General features: G+C 34.5%; 1 protein-coding gene across 6 annotated transcripts in view; it reads left to right on the top strand.

Moving 5' to 3' along the window:
• The window catches only part of SEMA3A (semaphorin 3A), a 446388-nt gene extending 431620 nt beyond the window's left edge, over positions 1 to 14768 (top strand). For all 6 annotated transcript variants that reach the window (XM_042916651.1, XM_042916638.1, XM_042916644.1 and 3 more), the window contains 2 exons: positions 9079 to 9221; positions 10608 to 14768. In XM_042916651.1, coding sequence (XP_042772585.1) covers positions 9079 to 9221; positions 10608 to 11063 — 599 coding nt within the window. In that variant the 3' untranslated portion in view covers positions 11064 to 14768. The remainder of the gene's footprint in view (positions 1 to 9078; positions 9222 to 10607) is intronic.
• The last annotated feature ends 465 nt before the right edge of the window (positions 14769 to 15233 follow it).

Genomic DNA, 15233 nt, shown 5'->3' with positions numbered 1-15233 from the left:
ACCTCAGACAAGACTTTAATTTAAAGAGGTGTCAGGTTAGGAGAGTTGCATGTGTCTGGCAAAAAGTAAAAATAAACTCTTTCTAGAAGAAAGCAGCTTCAACTCCGGTCAAGAACAACTGTAAGACATATTCTATTATCGGAGATATTAAAATATACCAAGTATGCATTCTAGAATGACATTATTGCAGTGTTATTCTCTATGATTGTGCAAATCCAGCTATTCATAGTATATGTGTACAATGCACGCACACACACACACACCTGAATAAGAAGAGGTTTGAGATACTTTGCGCTGTTATTGTTCGTTATTAAAGTTTTCAGATATGGCATTGAGAGATCACCCGACTTGTGCACCCATAATTTAACCATTGTACATGTGAAGTTTTTAAAGCATGCTGTATTTTTTAAAGTCCAAAAATAAGGGAAACATATTAAAATACAAGATGGTATATTCATTATTGTTTATGGAAGGTTTCTGCTTCAGTAAATGGGTGTTTTCCATCATCTCCTATCATATCTCTTGGGAAGAAGTAAAGTAAATATTGAAGTCCATGTTTCCTGATATTTAAATGTAAAAAGTCCTATGGTAATTTTTCTCTGGCATATAGATTATATGTGCTTTCTTGGTAAAACATTTGCCATAAAATCATGAAAATGAAACATATCAGATGTTCAACATAAACTAAATATTGTAGTAGATATCTTCATATTGGTGTTGCTTTTTATGTAATTGAATTTCAGTCTGCCTTGTACTGAGAAGTATTGTAGCTTCCCACACACAAAGATATCAAGAATAGTGTTAAATACAGCTATTCAAATGGCTTCATTGTTACTTTCATAACATCAGTTTCACTTTCATATTTTAAATTAATAAACCTATAAAAATTAAAATACCAGTGACCACCTATAATGTGATAATCACCTATGAACGGTAACATGAAAATACCCTGGTCATAGCTATTTATTTGTTTATCCCTCTACCTATCTATATACCAAAAGAACATGTTAAAGACACATGCACAGGAATCTGTGGTTTCAAGAAAGATAGAAAACTACCTGAATTGTAAACTTTTAAATACTGTATTCTGGTTGGTAGTTATTTCCTAGCACCAGACACAGATCTTATTTTAAGAAATAAAACAAAGTAGTTTAAAATCTAATATTTTAACAAGTTGATAAACTATAAGTTTAAATTTTCTCTAAGGTTTCGTGATTTGGGTCTTTTTGGTACTTTTGACAAATGCATTAAGCACATGATTTTAATACATACATATGCATGTATTTGTAGGTGCATGCATGCAAACACACATTCAACTAGTTGGTAACTAGTTTGTATAAGCATCATACAAATCATTAGAGAAATATTGTGGTAAGCATTACATCGATAAACAGGACCCCTATTCTGTAGCTTAGTATATACTGTAGAATTTTTTTAATTAAAAAAAATTAACATTTATTCATTTTTGAGAGGCAGAGAGACAGAGCATAAGTGGGGGAGGGGCAGCGAGAGAGGGAGACATGGGATCAGAGGCAGGCTCCAGGCCCCGAGCTGTGAGCACAGACCCTGATGCAGGACTTAAACCCACAAACTGTGAAATCCTGACCTGAGCCCAAGTCGGACACGTAACCACTTGAGCTTCCCAGGTGCCCCATATGAAACTGAAATTATTAAATCCATTGTTAGGCATCTTAATAGGTGTGAAAATATACATGAATGTTAGGGATGAATGATTTTTTTTTGTTTTATTTAGGTATTTTATGTCTTCCCAAGGCTTAGTGATTCACTTATAAAATGCCTTTTTAGCTATTGCTACTTAAGGAGAGATTATTCCTCCATTTGAAGTAAATTTAGATTCTTTTCTATTGATGAATTACCTTTCATATTTCTGGAGAAAATCCTCTAGAATCCACTAAGGAAAATCTAAGAAATGATGTTTTTAGTTAAGAAATGTGAATTTGCAGTTTCTTAAGACATTGAGAGCTTGTAGTCAGTATTTCCTTTCTTCCTTCTTTTGGCCTTTATTTCCTTTCTCCCTTCGTTTGGCCTTTACCACTGAATATTATTGAGAAAAAAAATTACGATGTAAAATATTAAAATTGTGATGAAAACGATGTGATGTGATGTGATGAAATGTGATGAAAACAACTAGAGTTAGGTCTCTTTTTATATAGTTCACCTACTAACACTATTTGTTAAATATTTAAAATAACTTGTAACCATTACCCCTCCCCTAAATTAACTTTTACTTTTATATTCATTATCTATTAAATTCAACTTTTAAATAACCTTAAGGGGGAGAACATCAAAAAGGATAACAGAGATTAATTAGCTGATAAATATATGGTTTACTACCCCACTCATCTCTTTCTTTTCTACATGACATCAGATTTTCTAAGATTCTTACATTATTAACATTTCAATCCTGGGAGACATTTATGGGGTTAAAATGGAGAGTGAAATAAATGGAAAGCTGAAATGTGATGCCTTCTGTTTCTGCTATATTGGAAGAGAATCAAATACTAAATAAGGCCTTTAGCAATGTGATATTTCTGGCCAAATGATGGATATCATGACTTTTTGTTGTTACAAAAGGAAGCAATTTATTTAACTTCTTTCTTTCCTCCCATTCTTTCTGGTTTATTAGCCTCATTTCATTTCCATAAATTATCCTACTAAAGGAGGAAATGATTAATTGAAGATTGCTTCCTTAAAAACATTATTTCTTGTCATTAACAAATGCGACATATTGTAACATTGTGTTATTCAAACACATTGTGATGCTTTTAAAATAATTTTAATGTTTGTTGTTCTCAATTATTTTGCTCTAACTATTCAGTTCAACTCATGAGAATTCATTATGCCAATTCAACAACTAGCTCTACCCTTTTGTCTACTGGTAATTTTCATGACAAAAGTTTATGTTCAAAACAGTTGCTTTCTAAGGGCAAATTGTATTTTAAAATAGATTAAATGAGATTGCTTTCTTTCTGGAGATCCATAGGCTTGCCATCGGCACAGACATCCTTTAGACTTATAGCTGCCCCTTGAGGTGCAAGCATATATTCATAGGATTTCTCAGATCTCTTTCTCTTCTTCTTATTGCATATTTGGAATTGTTTATTTTGGAGTATACTTCATTCATGGTCATCTTCTCCTACCATATCTCAAATCAACTCTTGTTAACATTATAAAATGTAACAAAATTGAGAAGATTTAAAATGTTTACATTTGCCATGACCCAGTAGCATATTCTGTCAAACTCAGGGTTATAAACCCTGTACCCTTCTTAACTGATTAAACTTTTATCACTTTTTTTTTCAGTTTTTATGTATTTATGTATTTATTTATTTTGAGAGAGAAAGTAGGGTGGCATAGCAGGGGAAGGGCAGAGAGGGAGAGTGAGAGAACATCCCAAGCAGGCTCGGCACTGTTAGCACAGAGCTCGCCACAGGGCTGGAACCCACAAACCATTAGATCATGACCTGAGCTGAAGCTGGAAGCCTAACCAATTGAGCCACCCAGGTGTCCCTTAATCATTTCTTTTATGTAATTATGATATCCCCTTGATATAAGGATATCAAAGTTACATGAGGTTTCAGCTTTTAAATGTAGACTAAATAGTTATCTGGATTTTCCTCTCGCAAACATTAGCTAAGGGTTTATGACTGCCTAGTGCCAGGATTATAAAACATATGGTATGAAAGAAGACAACTAGATTTATACATAATCACAACAAAAAAGATTAATAAATAATCATAACAAATAAGACTACATGTGCCCTAAAAATATATGTAAAAAGATTTTAGGAAGTCTAGAAGAGAAAATACTTTTTTTGATGGTGGTCAGGAAGTAGGATTGATGTTGGGAAGCAGTTCATAATTTGCTGACTATGGATTCTCAATAAAGGATTTTAAGTTTTGAATTAACAGTTGAAACTGTCACAAGAATAGCAGTAACAATAATTAACCTCACATATTTAAGACTATTTCTGTGTCCAGGCGTTATACGATTAATTTTATGTAGATACATGTAAACAACAAAAAAGGTACTAAGAAGGGTTATAAAAATTTCACATTGTCCAAAATTGTTAGATGACCTAATATATGTCAGACAATTTGTCATTTTTCGATTGAAAACAAAGATAAGATAAAGATGGCAATAACGTCACACGGACAAAACATGTATACTGACAACAAAACCAGGCATGTAGGAAGAACATATTTACCATGACATTGTAAGGATAAAACATAAATTTGTCTAACACGTGTTTTCCGTGGTGAGGGAGAAATGTAATCAACAGATGAGTCACAAAGTTAATTCTCTGAAAAAAAAAATCAGTTTTGGGGGGTGCCTGGCTGGCTAAGTCACTAGAGCATGTGACTCTTGATTTCAGGGCTGTGCATTCAAGCACCATGTTAGGTGTGGAGCCTACTTTAAAAAAATCACTTTTTCAAGAGAATCTCAATAATTCCTGAAAATTAACACCAGAAAAAAAAGATTTCTCCCAAGATGAACCTCAAAAAAATAGTGCAAGGCAGTGGACACCATACTGGACAACACTGTGACCTAAGCACAGTGAACAAATCCATAGAGTATTGCTTATGGACTTCCTCAACATAGGTCAGAAGGACCTCACCCAACACAATTCAATAAAATCAATTATATTATTATATGTGTTCCATGTAAACTGCTCTCAGATCAACTAGTTTCATGCAGAGGGAGATTTCAGATGATGCTTAACCCTGAATATGCAAGATTTCATATCCTTCAGGAAATCTTTAATCCACAATGTTTTCTCAGCTGAGCTTTTGATTTGTATTGGGGAATTTTAAGGTCAATAGTATATGCTATGAAAAATACTTAAGAGTATAGCTATACTATGCTACCATTTCAGTGCAGAGCTCTTTACTTTAATAAAGCCATCCTATACTTGACATCCTAGGAAAATCGTTGCAAATCTGCTAAAAACAAGAATCAAAATACTGTTCCTGTTTATATTTTTTAATAGAAAGAGACAGAAACAAAGAGAGATTAGGGGCAGAGGGAAGGAGAAAGGAAAGAGAGAATCACATTATTATTGGAATTCTAATGTTTTCTATGTTGTACAACATTTACTCAAGCAGTTGGGGTAGAAGGATCAGGAAAGGGAATGGACAGTTATTGGGTGCCTTCTAATCATTTTGAAATACTTCTTGGGTATCTGTTTATAAGGTATCAGGTGTGAGGAAATGAACAGAAAAAGATGTTTACAGGTTGTTATATCTGAGCACCCAAATATATGAATGCTTGCCTATGACCACTTTATTTATTATTTATTTATTTATTTATTTATTTAATTTTTTTTTTAAGTTTATTCATGGGGTGGGGGAGGAGGAAGAAAGCAAGAGGGAGAGAGAGAATCCTAATCAGTCTCCATGTTGTCAGTGCAGAGCCCCATGTGGGACTTGATCCCACAAACAATGAGATCATGACCTGTACCAAAATCAAGAGCTCGTCAGCTGACTGAGCCACCCAGGAATCCTCTGAGGCCACTTTAGCTAAAAGTTCTGGCCCTAAGTTAAAAGCTGCTGATGATAGAAATATTCTGCTGCAGAGGAATTAATAGAAAACAACTATACTCAGTGGAAATTGAGTTTTTGCAACTGTTCCTAATGGCAGCAGAACCTAACAAAACCTACGAGAATGTCAACCCAAAGAAACTTGGTGGTACCTCTGCATACTGACTATGATGGGTAGTTGATGTGGCAGAACTTGTAACCTCAGTGCTTACTAACTAGAATACTTCCTTCTGCTTTTTTATTTGGGCAAAGGAAAGAAAGAAAGGCCAATTTAAAGGAGGAATGAGTCCTACAGGTATTGGCACAAGTGGTTATTAGGGCAAACTAAAGATACCTCGTCAGTGAACCAAATTCACCAGTTGTGGTTTGTCAGTTATTCAGATGGAAAAGTGCCGTGTTTCTTGAAGAGAAGGCCAGGAACTACTGCTATGTTAAACTCAAAACAACTTGGTATAAGTTCTTGATTAAATCACATGTCATCTTATATTAGATGCTACTATATGTAAGTAGCAGGTGAAATGAAATGTTTTTTTTTCAATAGAAGGAAACATATACTCTTAAGAGAACATTTCATTTCATTTCATTTCATTTCATTTCATTTCATTTCATTTTTATTCATTGGGAAACATTTGCTGTCACCCGAGAAGACCTTGAAGAGAAACTAAAAACTGAGCAGGTTTCCCAGGATTAGAAGAAATGTTAACTCTGTATGGAACAGATAGAATGATTAAGTTAATTGGGAAGAAGACAACTTTGTGAATTTTTGAAAATATACCCAATTGATGTTACATTTATAGTAAGCTCTCATTTCTTATTATACAAGTTACATTCTCTTAACTGTGTGTCAACTAATGTGTTAAAGATTTAAAGGGAGTTTTATGTTTGTAAGCAAGAACTTATGTACACCATAAGACTTCTACAGCTCTTGATGGTAACTTAGATTAGGTGAGAGACAAGTCAGTTATTTCATAAAGTTCTACAAGTAAAGTGGGCCTGGGTAAGGCAAAAGATACTAGTGGATCACTATGTTGTTTGTTTCTAAATTCAGTGGATTAAAAAAAATCAACTTTATTTATTTATTTTGAGATAAACAGAGACAGCATGAGTGGGGGAGGGTCAAAGAGAGAGAGAGAGAGAGAGCGGGAGAGAAAATGCCACGTATACTCCATGCAGCCAGCTCACAGCCCAACAAGGAGTTTGAACCCATGGACTGTGAGATCATGACCTGACCCAAAACCAAGAGCAGGATGCTTAATTGACTGAGCCACCTGTACCCCAATACAGTGGACTTTTTACTGTTATCAAGCTGGCATATATTTTATGATTCATTAATATGTAGAGATTAAATAAAAAGTCTCTGCCTAAATGGATTTTTTTTTAATTAAGGCTTTTTAAATTTTATTTTATTGGGGTAAGAACGCTTAACATGCGACCCACCCTCTGAAGTTTTTAAGTGTGCAGTACAATATTTTTCACTATAGGCACACTGTTGTACAGCAGATCTCAAGATCGTACTCCTCTTGCATAACTGAAACTTTATACCCATTGATTGACACCTACCCATTTCCCTTTGGCCCTGGCCCCTGGCCCCTGGCCCCCACCACTCTACCATCTGCTTTTAGGAGTTTGACTCTTTTAGATCTTTGGTATAGGTGGGATCATCACATAGTACTTGTTCTTCTGTGACTAGCTTATTTCACTTAGCATTCCCTAAGGTTCATCCATGTTGTTACTGATTGCAGACCTTTTTTTAAAGGCTGAGTAATATTCCAAATAAAAGGATTTCTAAATCAAAGGTTAAACTGCATGGCAGTTATCAGGAAAAAAAAAATGTGTCCATTGTAAACTGTATTGACCTCTGTGACAAGGTTTTCTAAATATGGTATCACAGGAGATTGTCCAGCCCCTGTTAGGCAGAGAAATTCAATTCACCTCTGTCCATGGAAGCACATACCCTGCAGATTAGCATAGCAACATGTGACATATCTATTCATTCAACAATGTACTAATAATTCCGGGGGGGGGGGGGATAAAAACACGGCCATATTCCATATAGATATTGACATACAAAGATATAGCTCCAATATAAAAAATACTGTGACTTAGAATCAGTTAAATATTGTTGTTCCTTTTCATTTCCTTTTTCCGGGGTATTGATCTGTTGAATAAGAAGGGACAGATACTTCCCAAGTTTAGAAGAGCCTCATTTCATAATTCAGAGTGATAGAAAACCAAGCGCTAATATTGACCTCCCTGGAGAGAGCAAACAGAGGTAGAATGTCAACTGTGGCAGGGTGAGAATAGGGGGTGGAGGACACAAGCTGTGTACAGGGATCGGGTGGAAGCAGGATTTTGGAAAGCTCTAAACCTAGTGAGAGCAAATCATATTGTCTGTGACAGACCAAAGTACTCAGTTAATTAGAACAAAGTGATGCCAGAAAAAGGGGGAAACATTTTTTTTAATTAAAAACCTAGTTGAGTTTGAAGTAAAGAGCAAAAATTTTTCATCTGTCTATCCTGTCAACCCTCCATGCATGTGAAAATATATTTATTATTTTCTGTATTAATTTAATGAGTTCCAGATTGTACAGGATGTCATAATGGAAACAGGATTATATAAGATAATAAGGAAGGGTTTTTTTTTTCTCTCTCTAAATGAGTTTTACCTAGACTCCCTGTGTCCCACTTTTGATCTTAACTGTGTTTCATTTACCACATTGAAGGAGGTTACATAAAGGGTAAAATAATAGAAACTTAATCAGGAAACAGGTTTTCTTACTGCTACATTTTATTATATACTCTTGCCATATTCTTTAGCCTAATTCTTGAAAATAATAAAAGATGTATCATTTTAAAATAAGGACAATTGAAACCACATTGCTTTATAATTGTGCATCTTTCTTCTGAGCCATCCCAAACATTTCACACCCATTGATCTTCAGAAAAACCATGTTGATTACTTAAGGGTTAGTGGTGGGGAGTATAAACTTCCTGAACTCTACCTTCTGTAAAATACTAGGTAAATATCAATGGCTGGTGAAGTTAATTTTACAGATGAAAAACAAACACAAAGAGGCAAAATAATTTCTCAGCAACAGATTCTTGTTTCCAAAATCTCAAATAACTTCTGCTAGAGAATAGTACACTATGAACTGGCCCCATTAGTCAGAGCATAGAGTTTTATAGTTAAAATAATTTCTTGGAAAGTATTACCATGGCATATAAAGATGTATAGTTATACTGCACACATGACTGGTTTTGTTAACGTAATGCTACTTTCTGGTAGGCAAATCTCTGCATGTGCTTTGTATAAGCTATACCGAAATAATGAGTCTGTTTAAGCAGCCACTTGGGTTCTGAAACCTTACGTCCATGACATTTCTGCCATCCTAAATCAATTTGGAAAAGACTTCCAACTTGGCAACAAATTTATCTTCTGAATTTCCAAATAAATACTTTGGAAGGTTGAGTTTACTTCTCTAACATTTCCTCATTTCATTTCCTCATCACTGGCCAGATAATCACCATGGCCACAGCCTTGAAGAAAGAATCATCTATGGAGTAGAAAATAGTAGCACGTTCCTGGAATGCAGTCCAAAATCACAGCGAGCTCTGGTCTATTGGCAATTCCAGAGGAGAAATGAAGAGCGAAAAGAAGAGGTATAGGAATGAAATTGACTGGATTATTTCTATCTAACATATACTGTTAAGTGACCCCAACATGGTTGACTTGAGGGTGAAAAAAATACTGTGAATCTTTATCCTTTTCTTAACCCATTAATAGTCCATTCATTAAACAAGCATTCACTGAAGGCTGATCATATGACAGGCTTTGTGCTAGGAACCGGAGAAACAAAGGTGAGCTGATAAGAATTTTGTCCCAGAATCCATTTGGAGATATATTTGAGAGTCTTCTTTTTCTTTGTAGTTATCTACAAAGAAAGTATGTTATCTATATTTTTGTACCAAAAAAAAAAAAAAAAAAGAAAGAAAGAAAGAAATCCTCTACTAATTTTAACTTTTGTTCAATTAATTCTGTTATCCAAACATGTTTTATTTTCTTTACTGACTTTCTTCTCAAATGAGGAGGAGAGGTTTTGGAACGGGGCTAGGAGTTTTAGGATAAAGAGTATGAACTGTACATGAAGTATGAACTATACGTGAAGCATCAGACAGATCTTCCTCATCAATGGATTGATTCATTTATTCCTGTGTGAAATTAAAGAATCGTACAGAGAAAATCTCCATACTCTGAGCCTTTTAAGCTTTTAAAAAATATTAAATAAGGGTAACTAATCGGACTGTGTAGGTATTTGTGAATGTATTCTGTGCAGATAATTTTACAACCATAATCTGAATATAAAACCCTCCCTTTTTTGACATTTGAAGCATCGTTGAATATGTAATCACACCCTACAAACGTCAAAGTTGATTTTATACAATTTTATACATTATCAGCTTAGGCCTTTCCGAGATGTCTGTTGTAAACCGTATTCAAAATAAAAGTAAGGTTAGGTACATTCAAGAGCATATCTTTATATTTATGACACACCTAAGACTTAGAAAACTGAATAAATAATTATTAAGCATGTACTCCTATGCATTTTTCTTCTTGCTCAACTGCTGATTCTTAATTTTTTTCAAATCTTCTGAGTTCATTCTAATGCTGTCCTGTTTTCTAATATCATGGTTCTGTATTTCTAAGATTTAATGTTAACTTTCTCCTCTATTTATATACCTTCTTTCACGTTTATAAAATAAAGTATATCTGTGTCCTTTCATTATCTTGAATATCTTAAATTATTATAATGAAAACTTCTATTAAGATAGTAGATAACCAACATTTTCCATTGTATCTTAAAAACAATTTACAGAAATTTCTAACTCTTTTTCTGATGGGGAAATGGTATCATCTCTCTTCAGCTAGAAATTTTATCAACTTTAAAATGTGCCTCAACACATAATCTAAGTTTTTACTGAGACAGCATTTTAGAACTTCTGTTTCTTTTAAATATGTATATTTTTACTACCATTTTCTTCTGCCAGATCAGAGTGGATGATCACATCATCAGGACAGAACAAGGCCTTCTACTGCGTAGCCTACAGCGGAAGGATTCAGGCAATTACCTCTGCCATGCTGTGGAACATAGATTCATGCAAACTCTTCTGAAAGTGACCCTGGAAGTCATTGACACAGAGCATTTGGAAGAGCTTCTTCATAAAGATGATGATGGAGATGGCTCTAAGACCAAAGAAATGTCCAACAGCATGACACCTAGCCAGAAGGTCTGGTACAGAGACTTCATGCAGCTCATCAACCACCCCAATCTGAACACAATGGATGAGTTCTGTGAACAAGTGTGGAAAAGGGACCGAAAACAACGTCGGCAAAGGCCAGGACATGCCCAGGGGAACAATAACAAATGGAAGCACTTGCAGGAAAATAAGAAAGGTAGAAACAGGCGGACCCACGAATTTGAGAGGGCACCCAGGAGTGTCTGAGCTGCATTACCTCTAGAAACCTCAAACAAGTAGAAACTTGCCTAGACAATAACTGGAAAAAATGCAATATACATGAACTTTTTTCATGGCGTTATGTGGATGTTTACAATGGTGGGAAATGCAACTGAGTTCCACCAATTATAAATTAAGTCCATGAGTAACTTTCCTAACAGGCTTTCCTCCTAATACCAACACCTAATAGAGGTCAGGTGAACGCAGAGGTTCACTTTAGCAGACTTAATGTTTCCTATGAGATTTCATTGTACAGGTTTCCCTTTCTTCTTTGCCTGAGAAATAAAAATGTCATTTGCCATATTGCCATCTAAAGAAGAAAAACTGCATCAGCAAAGCCATTTTATTGAACTAAAAGTCTAAAATAAACTGCATGGATTTATGAAGCTGATGAATATTCCAAAATATAGTTGGATTCAAGGATATTTTTTGTCTACCAGCACTTGTGTTTATATGTACTGGAGGAGTAAAATGAGACTGAATGAAATGGTCTGTGGAAATATAAAAAAACATAAACCATCCATCATCCAGAGGAAAAATGGAATACACTGATCTACTACTGATGTCTTCTTTCAGCTTTGATCTAAAGATGTATTTTATTAAAACTATAATTTAAATGTACCATGACAAATATGCAGTAAAAATTAGCTCTTTTCTAAGCTAGAGTAGGTTTTTGTCTTATAGTTATTGTGCTCTATAATTTGTGTTTCACAAATTCCAGTTGTGTGCTGCTTTTTTCCCCCTGACATTGTGTTTTTAGTTCTGCAAGAGGGATAGCCGATATTGTTCAAGAAACACATAAACATCATTAACAGTTGATTCCTAAAACCTGGACATAAATTATGCTTTATTTCTCTGAGGAATTGAAACAGATAACACCCCCCTTCTTTAAGCATGATCAAAATTAATTTTAACTTGCATAATGTTCTTAGAAAAAACAGAACATTTAACCAGAAGAAAAAGGAGAAACAATTTTGATTTGTTCAATGCACTGTGTTGCACCTAATGGTTCAATAAGGAGAAAAGGAACTGCGTATTTCATGAAAATAATAAGCATTGTTTTAATATAGCATTAACAGAAAATCTCTTAATTTTGTGCTTGAAAACCCACATGATATTTGAGACATAAAAACTCTCATTATTCCTTTAGGAATTACATTTGTGTCACTTAATTTTCTTGAAAGAGATCAGTAATATTCAGAACAACATCTTAAAAGCAAATTTTCCAACTCTGTTTACATCTGTATCAGCTGTCTCTTACCTCACCTTGTTTAAAGCAATGATCTGTTTTAAAACAGATCATCTTGATTCATTTCATGTTGATGGGAGTGACTTTTATACAAACTGTTTTCTGGGACACAACTCACACTTAAATCATGTAAAGCTTTTTGTTTCCTCCAACAACTTATAAAATAAGGTAAAAGATGTTCAATAAAGGACTTGCCTCGTCCCTTGTCCTAACATGATTCCTTGAGAATCATTGACTTCAAGGTTTATAAGGCCTTCCGCATTATGATAGTTTCTTTTGCACTGCACTCACCTTTCCAGGAATCCCTCCCTAGATTCTTCATCATGCACAAAACTGCAAAGGAAACATCTTCTTGCTAATTAATGAAAGCGGCATTGAAATTCTAACTCTAGCTGTCTTGGGATTCTAATTAACTCAGCATTAATTTCTCACCTCAGACTACAGTGAATTTTGTAAAAAAAATTCTCAGCTGAAATATTTCACAGATGGGAGCTCATGTTTCAATTTAGTTGTCTGAATAAACAATGTGTTAATGCCTATTTCAAATGAAAGTCTAAAAATATTCTACATTCAATTTTAGGCTCCATTGATTAATCCGGTGTTACTTATAGAAGTACATCCTTAAACTGTATTTGAATTTTAAATTATTTGAAGGACATATTTCTGTAGAGAAAAAGAAACGTTTGAAATACAAATCAAAGAACAAAGAGGGCTCCAAAAATAGGTATTTTTTTCTATTTTCATGGAGTATCTTAACTGTGCTAAAATTTGGTGTTGCATTTCCTTCTAAATTTGCAACTGAAACAGATTTGCAATAACAGAAGTATCTTATTTCATAGTAGTCCTCAAAAATAATGGACTTGAAGGGATAGAGGGGATGTCTTCCAATATCCGAACGCATTTTGTTAAGCATTATGAAATACCCAGAGAAAGTAAGTCTAGACTTCAAAGAAAAGAAACAAAACAAGGAAATCTACTTGCATGTCTTTATAAACTATCAGGTCTAAGTTTTTGAAGAAAATTATTGATATAACTTGCAGGTAGATAGTTCTTATTGCAGTCATAATCTGCCAGTGTGTATTAAGAGGGGACAGTTTGCACGAAAAATAATCAACGTCCCACTTAATTTAATTTTAATAGACTTTGGCATATGCATGTATCATCAGAGTTGAAACTTTGTTAAGACACTCATGTGAACATAAGCAAGTTATGACAGCACTCTTAAGATTGGAAAAAGATACATCGCAGCAGAGAAATGATGGCCCAGTTGAAATCAAATGTATAATGTAAATGCATGTAAATGCACACTTAATGCTACTTTATGTATTATTTAGTGATTTTCAGTGGTATGTGTTTAATATTTTTGCTACCTACACATTAGGCAGAAGAGATGTAAATAATTTTGAAAAGAAGAGGAAGGACAGTAAACTTCAACTTTTTATAGGGACTCCATTTCAGTGTGTTCAATATCACCCTAAAATGCAAGATTTCCCCACACAGGTGACAAGGTGGTTTATGTGCTATTTAAGGACAGAGGGTGTGTGCCCATTCAATAAGCATGTTTTTTGCCAGGTAGTAAATATGTTCCATATCTGTATTTATCACTGCATTTCAGATGGGAACTAGAAAACTGGAGAGAAAAATGTAATGAAACTGCTGCTGTAAATTATTCCTTTTAGCATGTATTCAGTTGCTAAATACACATTTCTTCAAAATATTTGAATTCAGATGTCTTTACTGTTCCCTGTAGCATATGGTGTCAAGGAACATAAGTTTAGAAAATGCTGAGAACCAGAGTCAGGTTGCTACATAATCAGCTAGCAGATTTCTCCGTTCTAGTCATCTGTAAACTGAGTTCTATATTTATGGTGATGATGTTCATTTTTTATGCCCTTTAAGTTAAATATTGTTATTTTTTATGTCATGCCTAAAAGAGGAAATATAGGGATGAAATTCTATAATGTGTCATTATCATGCTCAGTTTGGTTTCATTCAGGATCAACAAGGATGGCCAACAATTGTTACTGAAATTGCCTATCCTTAAGATCATAAGCAAGCATTTCATCAATATGAAGTGATTAGTATAACATTTTAAAAGCTTTGTTTTATGAGTTCATTTTTAAAACACAATTTGCATTCAAACTTTAATGGAAATTATCCATTGTGATGTCTTCAAAGACAAACTTAACAAACAGGATTCAACATCATCTTATTGTGTTATCATGTGTTAGATATAAACTGGCCTAATGCCAAAGGCATCCATGCTTTTTATTTTAAAGCTGTAATAATTCTCCAAATTCATTGTTAATGTTTGCAAAATACGTGTTTCCATAAAAAGGAAAACATTGTTTTTCACAAAGTCTGCAAAAGCCTATTAGTTTATCTGCTTTCTAACAATTTTCTTGCACTAGTTAATTAAAGACACATACTTTTTTAAAGTTAATATACTGGGGCGTCTGTGTGGCTCAGTCGGTTTAAAGGTCTGACTTCAGATCAGATCATGATCCTGCGGTTCGTGAGTTTGAGCCCCGCATCGGGCTCTGTACGGACAGCTCAGAGCCTGGAGCCTGCCTCGTAGTCTGCGTCTCCCTCTCTCTCTGCCCCTTCCCCCGCCCCACTTGCACTATGTCTCTCTCTCTCTCTCTTTCTCAAAAATAAACACACATAAAAAAATAAAGTTAATATACTAAGAGGACCTATGATGAATCTTTGAAGCCACCAGAATGGTATGGCCATTTTCACAGTCAGCCAGCCCAAAGAAAACAGCTTGGTTTTAATTTCAAACATGCAAGCACACACAAGCAAAAAGAGAGGCACCAAATGGAACCCAACCAAACAAAAAGATGATTTCGAATATAAAGAAATTAGGCTTCTAGACCCTTTGAACTTTAGACCCAGACTCCTACCTG

This window comes from Panthera leo, chromosome A2 (assembly GCF_018350215.1).
Source record: "Panthera leo isolate Ple1 chromosome A2, P.leo_Ple1_pat1.1, whole genome shotgun sequence".
In the NCBI taxonomy this organism is placed as follows: Eukaryota; Metazoa; Chordata; class Mammalia; order Carnivora; family Felidae; genus Panthera; species Panthera leo.
Note: the sequence above shows the minus strand (reverse complement) of the source record. Positions and strands in the feature narration are given on the sequence as shown.